The sequence below is a fragment of the Mustela nigripes genome, chromosome 3, assembly GCF_022355385.1.
Source record: "Mustela nigripes isolate SB6536 chromosome 3, MUSNIG.SB6536, whole genome shotgun sequence".
Classification (NCBI taxonomy): Eukaryota; Metazoa; Chordata; class Mammalia; order Carnivora; family Mustelidae; genus Mustela; species Mustela nigripes.
Window position 1 is genome coordinate 120,780,668 of NC_081559.1, and position 22,869 is coordinate 120,803,536.

The following is a 22,869-nucleotide window of genomic DNA, read 5'->3' on the forward strand; positions in this document are numbered from 1 at the left end:
TAGAATTGGAAAAAAACTATGGAAATCATGGAATCCAATGTTTTTGCAGTGGGTCTAATTGAGAATAATATAATATAATAGTAATTATATTAACTAAAACTTATTGAGTACTGACTTTTGTTAGAGGAGCCCAATAATTCCATGTGGGAGATATTCTTTCTGTCAATGTTTAACAGAGGTTGCTGTCGTGCAGAAAAAGTAGTATCTTGCCTATGACCACACAAATCTGAGCTGGATCTGGGATTTAATCAAAGCCATCTAATTCTCAAGTGTATGTTAATGTTTACTTTCTCGATCTCTTCTGTTGCAGCTTACCAACATCTGAGAACACCAATCCTGAGAAATGTCATTATTTTCCATATCATAGTCTCTGCCACTTATTCTGTCACACTGGCAAACTTACTTGACTTTTCCATTTCAACTAACTCATAGGCTCGTTGAGTGTGTGAACACAGGACATAGAAAACACTCAATATAACAATAAACAAGAGGTTGTATAATAATTAGCACTAGCCATAGCAACACTGTTAGTTTTAAATCAATACTTAACTGATACTTTTCTTTAGTAAATAACTCCTAGGCTTGAACAGCATATTTTTAGGCTGAATTTCTAGTTGAGGCACATTATCACACAGAAATATAAAGTTTTATTTGTACTTTCGAGGATACAGAAAACCCACAGTTTTGATGAAGTAGAATTGGAAAAAAACTATGGAAATCATGGAATCCAATGTTTTTGCAGTGGGTCTAATTGAGAATAATATAATATAATAGTAATTATATTAACTAAAACTTATTGAGTACTGACTTTTGTTAGAGGAGCCCAATAATTCCATGTGGGAGATATTCTTTCTGTCAATGTTTAACAGAGGTTGCTGTCGTGCAGAAAAAGTAGTAGAGAGTCATCTGAGACTTCATAAGTGGTCTCTGGTCCTTCTTTCTCACATCTGACATGGAATCTCTTTCCCTAAATAACAGCTGAGGTTTCTGATGCAATTGTAGGCCCCTTCAAACAGCAAGGAGTGTTTACATTATGAAACATACCCACTTTATGCCCTTCAAAAATATAAACTTACTGGTTTATTACAAGTAATCTTCTAGCCAGTGACAAAAATCATTATTTCTCAGACATCCTGTTGAGGATATTAGGCAGTTAACAATCTTTGTTCCTGTCCCACCTGTAAAGAGAGCTCCTTTTCAAAGGGATGAATTGGTTGCAAACCAGCTATTTTTAACTATTTCCTCCCTATTTCCATTAAAAATTGTTCAAAGTAACTACACTAGACCCTGTGGTTTGGTCTCTGTTTTACAAACACCTTTATAGCACAGGTCATAATTATCAATGTCTCATCATTTAGTATAATTCCAAGATTATATCGTTCCTGAATGATTTAGCTTTCAACAGATAGCCTTCCTTGACTCTTTAAAACCCACAAAGTCACTTATCTTATTTACTAGTAGTTGCCATTTTAACTATCTTCATATGTAAGAATACCATTACTCTAACTTTTCTAGTAGTTTCAAGTGCAATGTATAGACATAGATTAAAGCATTTTTAAAAGTATGTCTACATAAATGGATAGATATACCTTTTAGAATAGGTTGTATCCACTAAGCTGTGCCCTCATTGCAGTACATTGTAATTATTTCCTTGTTTGTTTTTCTTAGATATAAGTATCAAAATTATACTTGTTTTGTTTACCTAGAAAGAATCTGGCATATTTCCTGACATAAATATGATTGAACATCCTCTCAAGCAACAGCTACTGAAAAAATTAGTTACGGTATTTGTTTTTTTGTCATTATCAACTAGTTTCTACAAACCTCGAGGCTATCTGTAGGGATGTACAGCATAACAAATTAATTACAGAGAGGAGAAGATATTGTAATGCCTAAAATTTGCTGCAAATTGAGTTTTCTCTTCAGTACAGCTATAACACACTTGATATCCAATCCCAAAAGAAATTGAGTTATCAACCAGATAAAGTTTGTAACAAGAAATTTGCTGTTTTAAATAAAAGAAGGCCATGCTAGTGTGTTCTCTCCAATTAGCAAGAGGAGTCCCTCTTTGACTTCCTTTCTTTAAGTTTGTTTCTACTTCAAAAAAAAAAAAAAAAAAAAAAAAAAAAAAACTTCCTTTTCTCAAGATACAGGTTTTTAAATTACTCTTTATGTGTACAAATACCATGAGGCTTCGAGAAAAGTGATTTATGGTGGCAATGCTGTTGTATTGGAAGAAAGGCAGCAGAGGTTGATTTCTTTATGTTTTTAAAATTTTGAATATTTTCCATAATGGAAAAGTGGTTTTCCATAGAGAAGGCTGTGTGTAACATTGATTCTTGGATCCTGACAGGATAACTGTGGAAAGACATGAATTTTCCTAAATGATTGGTAAGTTTTAGAATTTAAGATCATAGTTTAGATCCTTACATGTTGTGCTCCTTTCCATTAATTATCCACAAAATTGTCATGGATGAAAAAACAAAGAGACTGTTTTTAGTTTTGAGAAACAGTTAACATTGTTCTTACTGAAGTACAGCATCATCAAAGCCATTAAAGAATATACGATTTACCACAGTAATCAACTTGTGTTTTGAGCAGGCACAATTTTTATTTTATTGCAAGACACACAATCTTATATACAATGTGTAATTATCACCTTCCAAAATTACAAGATATAAATATATACAATAAAGAATATGTGATTATACTTTTGTTTCAGAAAAGAAAACTGCCTCAGAGCAAACAGGTTTATGCCCTTTTGGGATGGGATTTTCATATTTATGCTGAAACTTTGAAACAGTTCTTGTTTAAAAAATAAATCCCATTGGATGGACATATAACATTGTAATAGTTCTGTCCTTAAAAAAGTCTAATTTTAGAGCGAACTAGTAAGGAATACCAATGAAGTGTATTCTAGATATTCATCTTATTATGTCCCAATACTAGATAAAACTTCTATAAATTATCCAATTGTGGTTCTACAGATTTAAGAACCTGTATTTCTCAGCAACACATCATAGAATGAAACCACTTTCTTAAGATTTATGTGAATATTCCTTGATTTTTTAAAAATTAACTTTCCAAACTGTGTTCTTTTGTAGCATTATGCTTCGAGGTTTGACTTAAGCTCTCTGCATAGGGGATGCTTTTAGATTCTTAGGAGTATTTCTGAGACATTAATGCCAGTCTCCCCCAGCTAGAATTATGGGTTTTCATCCTCATTGCTGCCTCCTGCATGGTTGTTTCATTTCTCCGTATCTTTTTATGACCCCTCAATAGATCTTATCTTCCAGAAGTCACCAGGGTAGGAAGATGGAATTTAGGTAGAGTTGATCTTGAGGTTTGATACACACAGTTCTGGTCTGTATGTATCCTCCTTGTTGTGATGAGAAAGCAGGAATATCAAAACATGGAACATAAACATACATTATCTCACATACACATGCATGCATGTGAACACACAATCACATATATACACACGCACTCACACACATGCATGCACACAAAATCACATACACAAAAACACATATACTCATGAATACTCACATGCACAAACATGTACACACACATGTGCATACTTACACAATCACATGCATATATCCACACATGCAGCCATGCACACCCACCATGCACACACAGAAAGACAATATTGACACTTTCACGTATGTATGCTCACATGATCACATGAGCACACACACAGACATTTACACTCACTTGCACACGCATGCCCACATACACACTTTTGACAAATGAATATTTTTGTGTAAATGGTATTTTCTTTAACATGGATGACTCACTTTTTCATTCTTTAAAATGGTGCCCTAAAATGACAAAGCCTTTCTCCTTCCAGTTTGGGGAAATCGGTGCCCCACAATAATAGAGAACTTAGAACATTTCTCATGGGCACTCAGAGCTACTTTTCTCTCTCCATGGGCTGCAAACTTAGATATAAAGACATGCAGGATAATCTGGTTAAAGTTCAGACTCTAATAATGGCAACAGATGCCATAAGGGCACGAGGGGTGCTAAGCGAAAGAGAAACCATTACTATAATTACTATAATTTTATTCTATGAATGTATATTTTTGCACTGTGTAAGAATCCTTCAAGAAAATCCCCTGCGTCTTACTGTTCCATAACAGATTTGTATATTTCTCCCATCAGTAGGGCTTGTTCCTGAAATTGCTCTCTGCATAAATATCCCTTCTATATGGTAGCCAAGATTTTTAACCATGGGGTAAATGCCAACAAATATTTAAGCTATCCCTATCTACATTTAGTTGTAAGAATACAAGGACATGAAAGAAAATCAGTGAAATTTAAGAAATGTTCAAAGAGCACTGTGGGTTCATTTGGAAGAACTTTGCCTTTTGGCCTTAAGTCATCTGTCAGATGCCATGAAAATCTGGGATATAGACAAGTATCATCAATAGCCACATATAAAGCCTTCAGTGCAAGGTTTGCTTCCAAAAGGAGTATATACACAAGACAGAAAGTACACAGTGAACAGAAATTATAGATGTAATAATGTCTATAAGTATGTAGGACCATAAATTTGATTTTCCCATTAAATTCCAGGAGGTGCTGCCCTAATAACATATAAGATTAAGGAAGAGAAGAGACAGGGGTTATTTCTAAATTATCCCTTTTTTCTCCCCAGGCAAATTACAGAAAAAGCCATTACCTTTGAAATCATAACTTTCAGGGGAAAGATGAGGGAATTAATATATCATCTGGAAGTTTTAGCAAAATTATCCTAAATGTGCTCTCATAGCATTATCCTCAGCTGGTATGCTCTTCAAAGAACACAGTGCAAGGTATGGCCAAGCACCACAGGTGACATAATGTCCTTGTTCAGCCCGCAATTAGAAATATTTCTACTTCCTGCCAAAAACCACAAAATCCTAGCCCAAGATTAACATGAGCAAAATGCCCTCCCTCCACAGATAAAGAACGTTTGGTAAGGCTATATATTCATGAAGAGATGTTGCATATAAATTGGATTCTGTCAGGTCAACAACCTGGGAATGAGCAAAATATTTTTTGGTTGTTTAACACATGAGTTATAAGCACAACTGAATTGCCTACATGGTGCTCAAGGGTCTGAAAAAGACGGAGTCAGACAAAGATGGCGCCTGACCAATTCCCAGAGTGAAGCTCCTGTTGCCACAAAATGTCTCCACATCATTTGTTAATAACTCAGGGGATATTGTGAGTGTGTCCTCAGGAAAGTGCCTGACTGGCGGGCAAGCCCAGCCCATATTAGCATGTATACTATTAATTACAGATGCAATATATATACTTCAGTGGTATTTAAACTACTTTGTATTTCTTGACATCAGGACATGCTTTATCATGAAATTATTTATCTGAATAGCATGCTGTGAAACAAACCGTGCCTTTTAAGAAATTAAACTATGTTGGAAATCACCTTTTGCATGTTTAAATAATTTCATAAATATCAAGATAATTTCTTATTATACATATACATCAGACACCTCAGGTGTGGGTCCAAGTCATACTTAAGCCAGAGTCATCACTACACAGCCACATGAAATGTGTGTCCACATAGCATAAAGTGAGCTAGGCACATGTCCTGGAAATGATTCTCGTTTTTTTTTCAGGTTGCTGTTGTCAATGTAAAGCATCTGGATAGGTCATCCACTAAGCTCTGAAACCAATAATTTTTCCTTATCCTTTTTTCTAAACAGAGCTTTTGGAACCACACTGCACAGAAAGGCCAAGGCAGATGGGTCCTGGACTAAATCTAGGTAACCAGAAGAAAAAGACTTATTTCTTTGTTCATCAAGGGAACTGAGAGTCAGTCTTGCTTCCTTGCCTTATAAAGGGGCTGAATTTGCTTCCTCAAATCCCTACAGCTTTGATACTTCCACAGACCTGAGTGGCTAACCCAGCCTGCATCTTACAACTTCAGACCATGAGATTTCTAAAAGTTTATTAAAAATTCTACCTTTCCATCTCAGACTTCAGTACTAATCTGAGTTAACCCGAGATCATTAAACTCTTCTCTTCCTGAAGAACTGTAAGAAGACATCTCCACGACTAGTCATACTGGTTTATTTATTCCATCAACATCCCTCATATAAGTAGGATCCTGAACTGTATTTCTGACTCTACTAGTGCTTTGTCGCTCCATCCTCATCTTAATTGGAAAGCAGAAGTCTCTGAAACACCGCTTGAAGTTTTCATCAAGAAAGGCATAGAGAATGGGATTCAGGCTGCTGTTAGTATAACCTAAGGCAATGCAGAAATAATAGCTGGAAAGGGCAGCCGTGCTGTGAGAAGCATTCCCCACAGTCTCCACAAGGATGAAAATGTGAATGGGGGTCCAACAGATGATAAAGACCGCCACCACCACCAGAACCAGCCTGGTGATCCGACGGAGGTTGCGATCTTTCTCTCTGGAGCCAGAAAGGAGTCGGACGCTCTTCAAGCGCAGGATCATCAGGGTGTAGCAGATGATAATGATGATGACAGGGATCACAAAGGCAAAGACGAAGACACAGATCTTCATGAAGAGGTCCCACCAGGAGTAATCATCATCTGGGAACTGCAAGGAGCACTCAATGACATCCACATCTGGACAAGGTGAACAAAACAAACAGAAGCACAAAAAGAAAATCTTTTCTTATTACTGTGGCTGCAAAGCATTCTAAAAGTGAGTTTTAATATGTCTGGGTACCAAGATCCAATTATGGTGAGATGATATTACCTAATGTAGATCACAAATTAGGAATGAATGCTATGTATATTAACCATCCTATCCATGCTTTGATCAATGAAGCCAGAAAGTCACCATTTATTGTTAACATATGCAATGCTATGAAATACATATTACTAGCTAGTGATAGGAATTATGTAGTTGTGGAAACCAGCTTTATGTGAATGACTTTCAGAAGAACTAAACTGGTAATTTATAGCATAAGCCCTTACTTGCGATTCCAATCATTAATTCTCCCAGATCTAAGGCTGTGACAATAAAAGCTAGTATCTGTTTGTAATAAAGGAGTAAATGTTTCAAATATAGCCATTCAATTTAGCAAAAGCCAACCTGTCTGAAAACATCGAGTGATTTACAAAAAAACATTATGTGGGCCAGTAAAAATTTATACAAATTGTATCTAAATATGATGCAGGAATTGTGACTTAAAGGAATCAATTGATTAAGGGGTTGTTGAAACATGAGTAAATTTGGGGGGAAGGAAGAGGAGGAGGAAGAAAAAAGAAAAAAAAACAGAACAAGGAAAGGGAGAAAAAGGGGGAAGAAAATCATCTTCATTAACACCATCATGAAGGAAATTCATAAGTGAGACATATTTTTCATTTTTATCAACACTATGTAGCAGATAAAACAAATATTTTATTTGATCAATTGGAAAATTGTGTTATTTGCTCTGCTTCTCTTTGCTGGATAGTATTTCTACAGAGTGCCCTTCATAGTGGAAAGAGCAGAGACCAGAAAAAACAGAGATCCAGGAATAAGCACTTTTTGGATACTTTCTTGCTCACCCCCTCGGGGGCTCCCTTCTTCCTCAAGAATGAGCCAGCCCACATTTTTTTCCTCTTCCCTCTGAGAAATCATTGAGCACAGAGCAGGAAAAATTCTTTGTCGTGATCTGATCCTTCCTTACTGATAAAGTAATCATGGGCAATAAGATAAAAATTTTTATAATGATATATTCTTCTGACATTGATAAAAATTACTTCAAAAATAGAACAAGAATACTTTTAAGTAGTGAAACATCTCTATTTGTATTTTCTAAAACATTTTAACGTGATCTTAATCAAATATCTCTAAGTAAAAACAAAATGTACCATCTTAGAATTTCAATTAGACATACTTACAATACAAAGAATATAATCATTTTGCCCAATTAAGATGACTATCTCAGAAATTTATCTTTTATCAACTAAATCAGATAAAACCTTTCATTAGTAAATGCAAACTTCCAGAATAACCTGTAATTTTTGATTCTCTGGAAAAAAATCATTGTTTAAGTATTATTACTATGAAGACTATTAGAAACAAACAAGCATCTTTTAAAATTTGTGCTTTTAGTGTTCATGGGAATACTAATAGTTAAAGTCATTTTTTAAAAAACCATCACTATTATTAAAAAAGTATTTATTAAGCAACTTTTGACAGGTGTACTTTGCAAAAATCTGAATTTTAAAAATAGACCAGAGTGGATTTGACTTGCCTATTGAAACTAGTCTCCTTGAAGTAGGGAACATGTTTAGTTTTGTTTTGTCCTTTCCATGCTTAGCTTTTGTGTATACCAACATTGTCTCTTTCTTGAGGTTGGCTTCAGTTTAAATGTCACATAAGAGACATTTATACAGAGTCTGATCCATTTGAATAGTTCTGTCCCTTACAACTTATATTCTCTCTATATATTATAATCAAATTATTTTTTAATCATTATAAAATGACAGAGGCTAGAAAGAATCTCTTCTGTAATAATATGTTACCTTTCCTGGTATTTTTCTCTCCATCCAGAATGCATACTACCTTAGGGTGGATAACCAGCCTGCTGTCCTCAATATATAATCCTTGCCACATAGGGTAGAAAGAACATAGGATGCTTAAGGAATACAAATCTTCAACTAAGAACATAAGGTGCTTAAGGAGTACAAATTGTTAAATAAGTGAATAAATGAATACCACAGGGAAACCTTTGAAAATGGGGACTGATTACAGTAGTTATTATGGAAGAGCAATCTGCTGAGATAAGTAAGGCAACCTAAGAGCTGATGTTTAATCAGCTTCCTCTTGAAGAAATTGTCCTGCATGTTGTAGGAGCTCAATAAATATTTGGTAAATGGGTGAAATAATCAACGACCACTACTTTTATAAGGCTTTGGAAAACATTCAGTGATAGAGTTAGAAATATCCTCCAGAAATGTCAGTGAAACTAAGCTTATACCAACAAAGATAAAGGAGAATACTGAGGCAATCATCAAGGAAATTTAAGCCCACATGCACCACTTTTTATTAAATATTCTCTTTCAGGAAAAAAATGTATCTTTTGCTTTAATGACACACATAGGTTGAAACTGAAGGATAGAAAAAGATATTCCATACGAATGGAAACCAAAAGAGAGCAGAAGTATCTATTCTTTTTTTTTTTTAAGATTTTATTTATTTATTTGACAGACAGATCACAAGTAGGCAGAGAGGCAGGCAGAGAGATAGGGGGAAGCAGACACCCTGCTGAGCAGAGAGCCCGATGCGGGGCTCAATCCCAGGACCCTGAGACCATGAGACCATGACCTGAGTTGAAAGCAGAGGCTTAACCCAGTAAGCCACCCAGGCACCCCCAGAAGTAGTTATTCATACATCAGACAAAACTGGCTTCAACTTAGAATCTGTCATAAGAGGGATCAAAGTCACTATACGATGATAAAAGAACCAAGTTATCAAAAGGATGCAACAATTGTAAGTATATATGCATCCAACATTGGAGTAGCTAGATATATGAAGCATATATTAACAGAACCAAAAGGAGACAGAGATAGCAATAATAGGGCACTATTTTTTTATTGTGTTATGTTAGTCACCATAAAATACATCATTAGTTTTTGATGTAGTGCTCCAAAAGTAATTGTTTACATATAACACCCAGAATAGGGCACTTCTATATCCCACTTTCAACAATGGATAGATCATTTAGATATAAAATCAATTAGGAAACAGTAGACTTGAGCAACACTATAAATTAAATGGGGTGGTGGGCGAGGCCTGGATGGCTCAGTTGATAATGTGTCTGTCTTTTGGTTTTGGCTCAGGTCACAATTACAGGGGTCATGAAATTGAGCTCTGGGTGGGGCTCACCGTGGAGTCTGCATAAGATTCTTTTCTCCTCCCTTTCCCTCTCCTTCTGCTCCCCCCACCAAAATAAATAAGTAAATAAAGAAACGAATAAATAAAATCATTTAAAAAATAAATAATACATTAAAAAATAAAATGGACTTCACAAACATATACAAAACATTCCATTAACAAGAAACACAATACACATTATTCTTAAGTGCACATGAAATATTCTCCAGTATAGAACATACATTATGCCATAAGTCAAGCCTTAACAAGTTTAAGAAGACTGAAATCATATCAAGTATCTTTTCTGACCACATGAAAATAGACATTAAATAGGAAGAAAATTGGAAAATTCACAAATCTGTAGAAATTAAATTATACACTCCTGAACAACTAAGGGTCAAAGAAGAAATCAATGAAAAATTTTAAAATGCTTGAGATGAATAAATAGAAATACAATATACTAAAACTATGGGATATAGTAAAAGTTGTTCTTAGAAGGAAGTTTATAGTGATAACCACCTACATTAAGAAATAAATAACATAGCTTTACATATTAAGGAACTAGAAAAAGAAGAATGAATAAAGCCCAAAGTTAGTAGAAGGAAGGAAATAAAGAAAAGAGCAGAAATAAATGAAATAGAGACCAGAAAACAGTAGGAAAAAAAAAACGGTTTTTATGAAGATAAAAAAAAGTCAAACCCTTAGACCAGGAAAAAAGGAGAGAAGACTACATCAAAGAAAAGACATTACAAGAGATAACACAGAAATACAAAGGATCATAAAAGACTACTATAAACAATTACATGTCAACAAATTGCATAACCTAGAAAAAAATGGGTAAATCCCAGAAACATACAACCTACAAAACTGAATCATAAAGAAACAGAAAATCTGACAGACCAATAACAAATAGATTGAGACCACATCAAAAACCTCCCAACAAAGGAAAACCAAGTGCCAGATGGTTTCACTTGTGAGTTCTATCAAGCATTTAAAAAGGATACCAGGGACGCCTGGGTGGCTCAGTTGGTTAAGCAGCTGCCTTCGGCTCAGGTCATGATCCCAGTGTCCTGGGATCGAGTCCCACATCGGGCTCCTTGCTTGGCAGGGAGCCTGCTTCTCCCTCTGCCTCTGCCTGCCATTCTGTCTGCCTGTGCTCACTCTCTTTCCCTCTCTCTGACAAATAAATAAAATCTTTAAAAAAAAAAATAAAAAATAAAAAGGATACCAATACATTTCAAACTTTTTCAAAAGTTGAAGAAGAAAGTATACTGCCAAACTCATTTTATAAGGCTAGCATTAACTTGATACCAAAACCAGACAAGGACACCATGATATCTCTGATGAACATGATGCAAAAGTCCTACAAAACACTAGCAAACCAAATTCAACAGCACAAGAAAAGAATCATATATTATAATCAAGTGGGATTTATCCCTGGAAGGCAAGTATGGCTTAACATATACAAGTCAAACAATGTGATACACCACATTAATAGAATGAAAAATTAAAAATCAAAAGATCGAGGTGCCAGGGTGATTCAGTGGGTTAAGCCTCTGCCTTTGGCTCAGATCATAATCTCAGGGCCCTGGGATAGAGCCCCGCATTGGGCTCTCTGCTCAGCGGGGAGTCTGCTTCCTCCTCTCTCTGCCTGCCTACTGCCTGCTTGTGATCTCTGTCTGTCAAATAAATAAAATCTTTAAAAAAAAAATTAAAAATAAAAAGATCATCACAATAGATGCAGAAAAATATTTGACAAAAGTTCAACATTTATTCATGATTAAATATCTCAACATAGTAAGTATAGAAGAAATGTACCTCAAAATAATAAGGCCATATATGACAAGCCCATAGCTACATCCTACTCAATGGTGAAAGATTGAAAGCTTTTCCTTTAAGCTCAGGAACAAAGCAAAGATGCTCATTCTTACCACTTTTATTCAACATAGTACTGGAAATCCTAGCCATAGCACTTAGGCAAGAAAATAAATAAAAGGCATCCAAATCAGAAAGAAAAATATAAAATTTGTTTGGAGTTGACACAATCTTACATATAGAAAACCCCAAAGGCTCCATTAAAACAATATTAGAAAAAACTAATTCAGTAAAGTTGCAGAATTCAAAATCAACAAAAACTCGTTGCATTTATTTTTTTTTAATTTATTTTTTATTTTCAGCATAACAGTATTCATTATTTTTTGCACCACACCCAGTGCTCCATGCAATCCATGCCCTCTATAATACCCACCACCTGGTACCCCAACCTGCCACCCCGCCCCCCACCACTTCAAACCCCTCAGATTGTTTTTCAGAGTCCATAGTCTCTTGTGGTTCACTGGTTGCATTTCTATACACTAACAATAAACTATCTTAAAAAGAAATAAAATAATGACATTTATGTTAATCTGCAAATAAACCTAATATATCTGTATACTGACAACTATAAAACATTGATGAAAGAAATTTAAGAAGATACAAATAAATGGAAAGATATCCTATGTTCATGGATCAAAAGAATTAACATTATTAAAATCTCTATACACACAAAACAATCTAAAAATTCAGTACAACCTCTATCAAAACCCAAAAGCACTTTTCAAGGCAACAGAATAAAATAATCCTCAGGGGCACCTGTGTTGCTCAGTCAGTTAAGTGTACAATTCTTGACTTAGACTCAAGTCATGATCTCAACATTGTGAGATTGAGCCCCATGTGTAAGGCTGAGCATGGACCTGGGTAAGATTCTCTCTCCCTCTCCCTCTGCTTCTCCCCACACTGCACTCAGTCATTCTTTCTCTCTCAAAACAAAACAAAACAAAATGAAAAAATAATCCTCAAACTCATATGGAACCACAAAAGATGCTGAATTGTCAAAGGAATCTTGAGCAAGAACAAAGCTAGAAATCACAATTCCTGATTTCGAATTATATATTACAAAGCTATAATAATCAAAACAGTCTGGTGCTGGCAATGAAAACAGACACATATTCCAATGGAATGGAGAATAGAGAGCCCAGAAATAAACCCACACATATACAATTAAGTAATCTTCAATAAGGATGCCACAAATAGAATGGGGAAAGGATAGGCTCTTCAATAAATGGTGCTGGGAAAATGGGATATCCACATGTAAAAGAATGAAAAGAACGGACACTTATCTTACACCATACATAAAAATCAACTCAAAATGGATTAAAGACAATGTAAATAAAACCACAAAACTTCTAGAAGATAACATAAAGGAAAAGCTTCTTGATACTGGTCTTGGCAATGTTTATTTTTTTTTTAATGACACCAAAAGTACAAGAAATGAACCAAAAATAAACAAGTGAGATTACATCAAACTAATTCAAACTAAAAACAAACAAAAACCAAAAACCCAAAACAAACAAACAAAAAACCCCTCCTGCATAGCAAAGGAAACAACAAAATGAAAAGGCAACCTACAAAATGGAAGAAAATATTTGCACATCATGTATCTGATAAGGGGTTAATATCTAAAATATATAAGGAAATCATGGGGCACCTGGGTAGCTCAGTGGGTTAAAGCCTCTGCCTTCAGCTCAGGTCATGATCCCAGGGTTCTGGGATCGAGCCTCATGTCTGGCTCTCTGCTCAGCAGGGAGCCTGCTTCTTCCTCTCTCTGCCTGCCTCTCTGCCTACTTGTCATCTCTGTCTGTCAAATAAATAAATAAAATCTTAAAAAATAAATAAATAAATAAAATATACAAGGAAATCATACAACTCAATAGCAAGAAAGCAAATAACCTGATTTAAAATGGGCAAGGAACCTAAATAGACATTTCTCCAAAGAAGACTTACAAACTGCCAAAAGGATTATAAAAAGGTGCTCAACATCACCAATCATCAGAGAAGTGCCAATAAAATCACAATGAGATATCACTTCATACTTCTTACTGTGGCTATTGTCAAATATCTAAAAAAAGGTAAGTGTCGGCAGGGATATGGAGAAAAGGGAAGCTCCATTGGTGGGAACGCAAACTGGTACGGCCACTCTGGCAAACAGTATGGAGGTTCCTCAAAAAGTTGAAAATAGAGCTATCATATAATCCAGTAGTTCCACTTGGTATATGTCCAAAGGAAATGAAATCAATATCTCAAAGATATCTGTACTCCCATGTTCACTTCAGCATTATTTACAATAGCCAAGATATTGGGGGGGGGGGACTGTGCACCAATGGATGAATGGATAAAGAAAATGTGGTATATGATGTGTATATACACATACACAATGGAATATTATTCAGTTATTAAAATGAAAGAAATCCTGCCATTTGTGGCCACATGGATAGATCTGGTGAATATTATGCTAAATGAAATAAGCCAGACACAGAAAGACAAAAACTATATGATCTCCCTTCTATGTGGAATTTCATAGAAGCAGGAGTAGAACTGTGGTCTCCAGGACCTTGGGGCAGGAGGGATGGGAGGCAATGGCCAAAGGTTACCGTTAAGCAAGTAAAAAAGTTCTATAGAGGGGCCCCTGGGTGGCTCAGTGGGTTAAGCCTCTGCCTTCAGCAGGGTCCTGGGATCGAGTCTCCCATCGGGCTCTCTGCTCAGCAGGGAGTCTGCTTCCCCCACCCTCGCCTGCCTCTCTACCTACTTGTGATCTCTCTCTCTCTGTCAAACAAATAAGTAAAATCTTTTTAAAAAAAGTTCTGTAGATCTACTATGCAGATAGATTTTATAGCTAATGATATTGTACAGCATACTCAACATTTGCTAAGAGGATAGCTCTTATGCTAAATTTTCTTATCACATAAGAAAAATAATAAACAAGGCAGAAAGAAACTTTAGGAGGTGACATGTCTGTGGTCTTGATGGGGTGATGGTGTATATTTATCTCTAACTCACTGAGTTGTTCACATGAAATATGCACTACTTTTTGTTCGTCTATGTTCATAAAGTGGTTTTCTAAAGTTTCTTTTCTCTTTATAGTAATATTAAAAGGCTGTAGCTTTCTCTAGCACATGTTCCAATGTCTCAAGGCTGTCATAATTATGGATTTAGCTCTAATATCTAAACTAAAGCTTGCCTTGTGTCTATTCTTTTTGTTAAGAATAATTCTGTTTCTGTTTGTAGTCATTACCATAACTTAGTAATTATAGTAGTGGTAATAAACAGACTATGAATTCCCAAAATAAATAGTACACACATGTATACTGTGTAAAATGTTATATTTAACATCATATACCCATCAAGTGAAATTCTTGCTGCACGCAAGAGCCCTCATATTGAATGAATACCCTACAGATGTTAATAAACATAAGCAATAAGGCAGGACCAGTTAAAATCACTATGTCAGATAAAGATGCTAGTTAACATTTATCAATGGCTTACTAGACATGGCCCTGCTTCTTAACTTTCCATGCACTGACTCATTAGATCTGGAAAACACCCTAGGAGGTAGACACTATTATTTACCCCTATTATGCAGATAAGGACATTGAGGGACAGAAATCTAAGTAATGTCTCCAAAAGGATAGTGTCCATAAATGCTGAAATCAGGATTCAATCCCAGGCACTTTGATTCCTGAATCTGTGGTCTTAACCAAAAAGAAACCAGAAAGAAACTCAGAAGCATTAACTGAAATTTCTCATCAAGGTGGACGTGTTCTAAGGTAGTTGATGCCTGATTTCCTTCAGTAAGCATTCTCCAGAAACATGACAGTATAAACTACCAATGTCATTCAGTTCTGATTCAGGGCGCAGAGATTGTCTAAAATACTCCTCTTGGTCACCCAACAGTCTTGACAAGGAGTGTCATTCAGCACTCAAAAATGAATGTACTAGATGGTTCAGAGGCAATCTTTCATCACATACTCAAAATCCGCTTTAGAAAATTGTTTAAAGAATCATCTTCTTATAATTAAAAAAAGAAGAAGAAACAAAGAATGAAATGAGCTCTCTACAAAACTACTTTAATTTTTCCCATTTCCCCCTCTGTTTGCTGCACAAATTAATCTCCCAACACTGGTGGATCCTTTCTTCCATGGCATCTGCACACAATCATCTACAGCAACTTCTTCCTGGAAAACCTACATTTATCTTCATTTCGTCTTTCAAAAACTGAATTGAAATCCATTGCTTCTAGGATGTCATTTTTCTGACAATGATTAGAGGAGTCCAGTGGCTAAGTCTGCAAGTATGTCATGAAATATCAAAATCAGTTCCTCACTTGCCTAGGGAAAATTGTAACCTTCTTTTATCACTTGGCCCATTCTTCTAGTCTTCATGGGGTATATGCAGCCTCTCCTTTTGAATCCAGTTATGAAACATCAACACCCTAGGCTAAAGCATTCCTTGCAACTATATATCTATTTGTTGTATACACAAAGAAACAAAATCCTGTGTATAATTAATCATATTTTAAAATGCTTCTCTGATAAAGTTTGGCATATCTTAAAATTTACCAAATATTATAGCTTAACACCTTCCACAGCTAAGCTGGAAATTCATTTTATAGTTTAAGAGGGAAAAGATTGTGTTTCATTACAAATGTGGACTATACTGGAGAAGCTATGATTTTAGCACCTGCCCTTTCTATGATCTGGTAGGTCCCTACTACACATATTCAATTATCTGGATTTACAAGTCTTATGGGCCTCCCTAATAAACTAGACTTTTTAGAGAACTGCTACAACAATAAACAGCATTTATAAAGTCCAAAGTGATGGTTCCGTTCCCCTCTCCCCAGTGGATTTCTACTAAGACCAAAGATATTTTCATAGCTTTACTTTTACTAGTAAAGTAAAACTGATGGGACAGTAGTCCTCCTCACCCTGGCCAGATTAGAGTCCCTAGGGACATCTTAAAAATCTTAACACCCAGGGGTGCCTGGGTGGCACAGATGTTAAGCATCTGACTCTTGGTCTCAGCTAGGATCTTGGGATTGAGCCCCACTTAGGTTTCCTTCTCCCCTCCTTATACCCACCCCCCATCAATCAATCAATCAATCAATCAGTCAGTCAATCTTTAAAAATACCTCGATACAAAGACTGTGCCTCTGGTCAATTAAACCAGAGCCTCCAGGCGTGGGACCGAGGCAGCAGTATAGTCCTTGAACAGCATGGGTTTAAACTGCACATGTGCACGTACATGCAGTTTTTTCTTTTTAATTACAGAACAGTACTAAAAATTAATTTTCTTTACCTTATGATTTTCTCCATTACACTTTATTTTCTCCAGCTTACTTTATTGTAAGAATACAGCATACAAACATATAAAATATAATATGTACTAATCAACTATTTATGTTATCAGTAAAGCTTCTGAGTCAACAGTACACTATCAGTAGTTAAGTTTGGGGAGTCAAAGGTAATACAAGAATTTTGACTGCCTGGGGTTGGTGCACCAACATTATTCAAGGATTATCTGTATTTTCTGAAGTACCCAGGTGAATCCAACATGCAGCCCAGGGTGATAACCACTACCCTAGTAATAATGGGAAAACATCAGGTATCCTGTTTGCATTGGGTAAGAACAGTATAACCAAAATCTAAGTTTTGCTCATGTGTACTATCATCCATCAGTGAACCCAATTCTGAATGTCCTACAACCAAATCAAGGAGTTATAATGGTGACATGGAGATTAATCCCTAAAGAAAATGCGTAAAGAGTCAGCATAGGTTTCTAATGATTTAGTGTCCTTTTTTAAGGAGAAAGAAGAGGACCAAGTAGGTGTATCTTACAATTGCCAGCATGCAATAGATTGTATTCTAAAAATCCACATGCCTGTGGTTCCCTGCTTCATCCCCACCTCTCCAGATTCCAATAAACTCTTCCAGAGTAGCAGATAGCTTGGGCATCTATGTCTGGGTAATGTCTTTATCCATCCTATGTTTAGACATAGAAAGCATAAAAGTGTTGTGTTTCTCACCTTCCATGGATTTATGCCTTATGTTTCCACTGGTTTTTGGTTTTTCCCCTAGATATGTGTCCTACTCATTTCCAAACTAAGAGTTTGTTTAATTAGAAGTAGGATTGTAAAAATGAGATGAACATGACTGTTCTTACCTTCCCTGACTTTGGTCCCTCCAAGGACTATCGCAGATATGCCAACAGATGATGATAAGAGCCAAATACAGATGTTAATGATCTTTGCCTTCATGGGGGTGCGGAAGTCTAAAGCTTTGACGGGGTGGCACACAGCAATGTATCGGTCCACACTCATCATGGTCAAGGTGAATATGCTGGTAAACATGTTATAATAGTCAATGGAAATGACTATCTTGCACAGCACATCCCCAAATGGCCACGAATTCATCAGATAGACTGTGCTCTGGAAGGGCATGGTTGTAGTAACCAAAGCATCTGCCAACGCCAGGTTAAATATATAAATGTTGGTTGCTGTCTTCATCTTTGTGTATCTAAAAGACAAGAAACAAGAGCATTTCTCTTCAACTTTGTATCAAATCCATGAGTGTGTTTGTAATACAAATCCAAATGTGTTTGTAAAAACCTTTGAACTATTGAATTTTTTTCCATTCACTTATTCTTTACATATTTGTTGAGTATCTAATATGTAAAAGGGCTGTTCTAGACATTAAAGGTAATAGGAAAAAAGTGGACAAAAATCTTTGACTTGACTTAGCTTTTATTCTGGTGCTTTGTTCAAAATATAGTGCAAATAAAATAGCATAGATGAATATACATAACAGATCTTTTTGACAGACTCACACATAATACAGGTTGGTCTTTTTTTGTGACTGGCAATTCATTTTAATCCTACCTGGAGTTGCTTGCTTTTAAGCATTTTTTTATACTTTTTTATTTCTTCCTCTTCACTGTGTAAAACAAAAGATAAAGCTTCTTCAACTTTTCTACGGGGTCATTTTGAGAAATCCATCATTGTAATTACGTCTTTTGAAAATTCAAAATGGTTTTCATTTTTAAAATACATTCAATTTCAATGGCTAAAACACAGCTAAGTTTGTTGACTTTTGTTTGCCAGTGTGCCATTAGTTTTTCATTGTAAATGCATTATGTAAATAAAGCTGGCTGAGTTCTTCCTTATACACATCACAGCACAAAATGTAATCTAGCACAGTAGGTAAAACTCAGTTCTTTATTCTCATCTTGAGAGATTTTTAAACACATAAATTGTTTCTTCTTCCAACTGAGGGGACAGTAATTTTCAAAAGAGACCAAAAACATTGCCTTTAAGGCCAAATTATTCTTTCCATTATAACATGAAGTTTAGAACAATTCTACTTTCAACTAAAACTGAATTAAGAGGACTGTTTTACCAAGAGAATGCTCCCTGAGGGATCTCTAGGGCATGAGACATTCCAAACAGTATCAGCAGGTTTTCAGAGGCCAAATGCCTCTGAATATGTAGGGGAAATCTGTTAATTACTTTCTATACACCTCAGATTTATAGACCTTATCATAATTAATTCAGTCATGCCCCACATACCGTCTTAATGTTATGGTTTTAACTGTTATTTAGGGTCACTTACAAGGAGCTGTCCTATGGAAAATTACTGCTTTCTTTATAAAATCAATATCAATGGTTTTTATTGATCACTGCTAGGGTGTCTTTTAATAAATGAATTTCTACATGAGAAATGCCTTTTAACATGTAGTGACAGAACAACCTTGGCTCTCCTGGGAGGCAAGGTGGTCTTCTATGAAGTCAGATCATCCAGAGTCTGGATTTAGTGTATGACTTTTCTGAGTTTCGTGTCTTGTCACATAAAGATAATAAAACCGAATGGCCATACAGAGGTAAAGGCAGTAGATGACCTGACTCAAAATGTGTGACATATAGGATCACTCTTAGCATCCCCCTTACCCTCCCCCAAATCTTCCCCTCCTCTCTTTCCTTCTTGCTAGAAAATGTTTTGTCTGTGCTGGGCTGAAGGCGTGGTAAAGCATGGCACAGAGTCAGTATCTGTGGGTTTCCATTCTGATGCTCTGCTATTTAAACAGTGCTTTAATCTGGAGAATGAGAAGCTTATTTTAAAATATGTCATGTTTCACCTTTACAATTTTCACTCAAATATTGTTAAGTGGCCTATAAATTTTATTAAATGTGGAGTACCTGGGTGGCTCAGTCCCGTTAAGTGTCTGCCTTTAGCCCAATCACTATCTCATGGTCTTGGGATTGAGTCCATGTCAGGTTTCCTGCTCAACTGAGAGTCTGCTTCTCCCTCTGCCCACCCCCTCCCCCACTTGTGATCTTTCTCTCTCTCTCTAATAAATAAATAATGAGTAAATGTATATGGCCAATGCTCAGAGCATAGGTATTATAAAAGCATAGATAACTAGGGAAATTCACTTACTGAGACAGAGCAAATATTTCCAATGAGCAAGACTGAAAAGCTATCTGTTCAAATGTCTTCTTTAAGGTATAATTTTATGTTTGAAAATGGCATCTTACAAGCCAACCTCCTATTCTGTCTACTTTCTATCCAAGAATCCCTGATATTAACAAAGATTATAGTGAGGAGCGCCTCTGACTTTGCTCTCATATTTAGTGACCCTGATATTCTCTTCTTACTTTATGAAGCTAGGCATATGAGACAGTTCCCTGTTTGGGTAGACTTGGGTTCCAGTCCTTATTTTTCCCTCTGTTAGATTTTGGAGAGGTCACTAAAAATGGAGCTTCAGTTTCTTGACTATAAAATGGGAAATACAATGTTTATCTCATAGAGCTCCTGAGATCATTAATGAAATGCTCCTAATCCAAAGAATATGTCCAGTTTTCATGGTCTTTAACTCCTCTCCCTCCCTTATTATGTATGTGGAAGCCATCAGTCAGTCACCACAAGAAGAAAAAAAGGAACCTAGTTTTCGTTAGAGCCATAGTTCAGTTTTAATATGAAAGACAATAGCAAAAATAATTCCTGCAACATATTGGAAGAATGTGAATGAAATGAAATATGAGTTATAATAAAATGTAATATGCACCTTTATCAACAGTAGCCCAAATTATGGAAAGAGCCCAAGTGTCTACTGACTGATGAATGAATAAAGAAGGTGTGGTATATATACACAATGGAATATTACTTAGCCATAAGAAGAATGAAATCTTGCCATTTGCAGCAACAAGGATGGAAATTATGTATTATGTTAAGCAAAATAAGTCAGTTAGAGAAAAACAAATACCATATGATTTCACTCATATGTGGAATTTAAGAAACAAAACAGGTGAACACAGAGGAAGGGAAAAAAAGAGAAGGAGGCAAAAAAATATAAAAAGAGAGAGAAAGAGAGAGAATGAAGGAAGCAAAGAGAATCATGGGAGTTACATGCATTTCTCAAAGTAATATGGTTATAAACAGCATTGCAAGACTCAAACCTGGGTGCAGGATGCCAGTTTCCACATTCTTAAATGCCCCCAGCACTGTATAATTTACCAAGGCCAGAGCTTTGACCTCCATGTATTTTATCTGATACTTAAGTCAACTGTTCCTCGAGTTTAGCTGGGAGATTTATGTCTTCTCCCTAATATTAGTGAAGCAAGTTAGACTCAGATGAGTAAAGTGATATGCTTATTTATTTATTTATTTATTTATTCATTCAAGATTTTATTTATTTATTTGTCAGAGAGAGAGAGCGAGTGCGCACAAGCAGAAGCAGAGGGGAGCAGAGAAAGAAGCAGACTCCTTGTTGAGCAAGAGCCCAAAGTGGGACTCAATCCCAGGATCCTGGGATCAAGATCTAAGCCAAAGGCGGACGCCTAATTGTCTGAGCTACCCAGGCATCCTAACATGATGTTTCTAATGTTGGCAAAGGTGGGGACTCCATGGGATGATCTGAAAGGGGCAGCAAGGCAAGGCCCCTCTCCCAGGGTTCTGGAAGACACATACTTACAAACCTACCACAGGTTTGAGTCTTGCAATGATTTAAACTAGTGAATAAACTATAAGTTCAACAAATATTTACTGACAGTCTTTTATGTACTACATTGGACCAGATTCTTGATATAAGACCTCCACCCTGTGATAATAAGACCATCTGGTTGAGCACTCTGGTTTTGTTAATTTAATCAAAAGGAGATAGTAGCTAGTCCTTTTAGTCACATGTACCCTGAGGGAGAGGGGAGGGCATTCTTACTATGTTAAGATATGAAATTATTTTCCATTTCATCCATCCTGCTTTACAAAAATGTGCAATATTTCAAATAAAATGGCACCATCTGGGTGGGAAGTTTTGGCTCATGTGGAGAAGCTGGAGGTGGGCTGGCAGTGAGTGGCTGCACTTTTTAGCGTACACACCACAGGAGCATATGGCACTAAAAGAGCAAAGCCTGTGGGCTGTCCTCACTACACTTGTCAATGTTACAAACCCAAAAGTGATGGTAAGGTGTACCAGACGGGAAGCAGGGAGCAGGCTGGGAAGAGAAGTCAACCAGAGAATCCTGGGTGGCAGCCAGGAGGAAGGTCATCACCCGGCTACATGTCAGAGGGTGTCTCTGGGAGTAAGGAATGTTCCTCATTGTACCTTAATTCAAGACCTGCCTATTGGAGTACTCTTTACAGAAAATTAAGAAGGGACTTCTGGACTGGCAGCCATACATGCACAAAGTTATCTGCTGAGCTATCAGGAACCAATGTCTCCACGCAGGTTTTCTGGGAAAGCCTGGCACTTGCTCCAAGAAAAATGAGACACTAGCAAGGGAACATTGACCTTGAACCAGAGTCTCACATCTTCTTGTCCTTCCCAAATGCCTGCTGTGCTCAGATACTGTGCAGGTAGACAAGCTCGTTCTTGAATTATTAGCGTCCCTTGCTGTTGAGGTGCATTGCCCGAGTGCTTTTTTATTTTAAATTTAAATGATGCTTCTTTAGTCAGGAGCTCCTTTTTAGCCTTATGACAGCATAATAAACCTATAATCTTGCTGGGTAATGACCATCTATCTTTAAATACAAACGTGTTTTCCATTTATTGATTTCAGTTATTTTTAGCTCCTACCTGAAACTGTCCCCCATGCTGACAATACACACACACCCTCTCTTCTCTCTGGTTATAGTCAAGCTTCCTCCCCTATAGTC

The 22,869-nt window shown here is 36.3% G+C and overlaps 1 protein-coding gene across 1 annotated transcript in view; it reads right to left on the reverse strand.

Annotated features, from left to right (window-relative positions):
* Nucleotides 1-2,603: 2,603 nt before the first annotated feature.
* Nucleotides 2,604-22,869, reverse strand: part of OPRK1 (opioid receptor kappa 1) — a 30,880-nt gene continuing 10,614 nt past the window's right edge. Inside the window, exons 3-4 of the mRNA XM_059394576.1 lie at nucleotides 17,885-18,237; nucleotides 2,604-6,603 (exon numbers count right to left, since the gene is read on the reverse strand). Coding sequence (XP_059250559.1) covers nucleotides 6,071-6,603; nucleotides 17,885-18,237 — 886 coding nt within the window. The 3' untranslated portion in view covers nucleotides 2,604-6,070. The remainder of the gene's footprint in view (nucleotides 6,604-17,884; nucleotides 18,238-22,869) is intronic.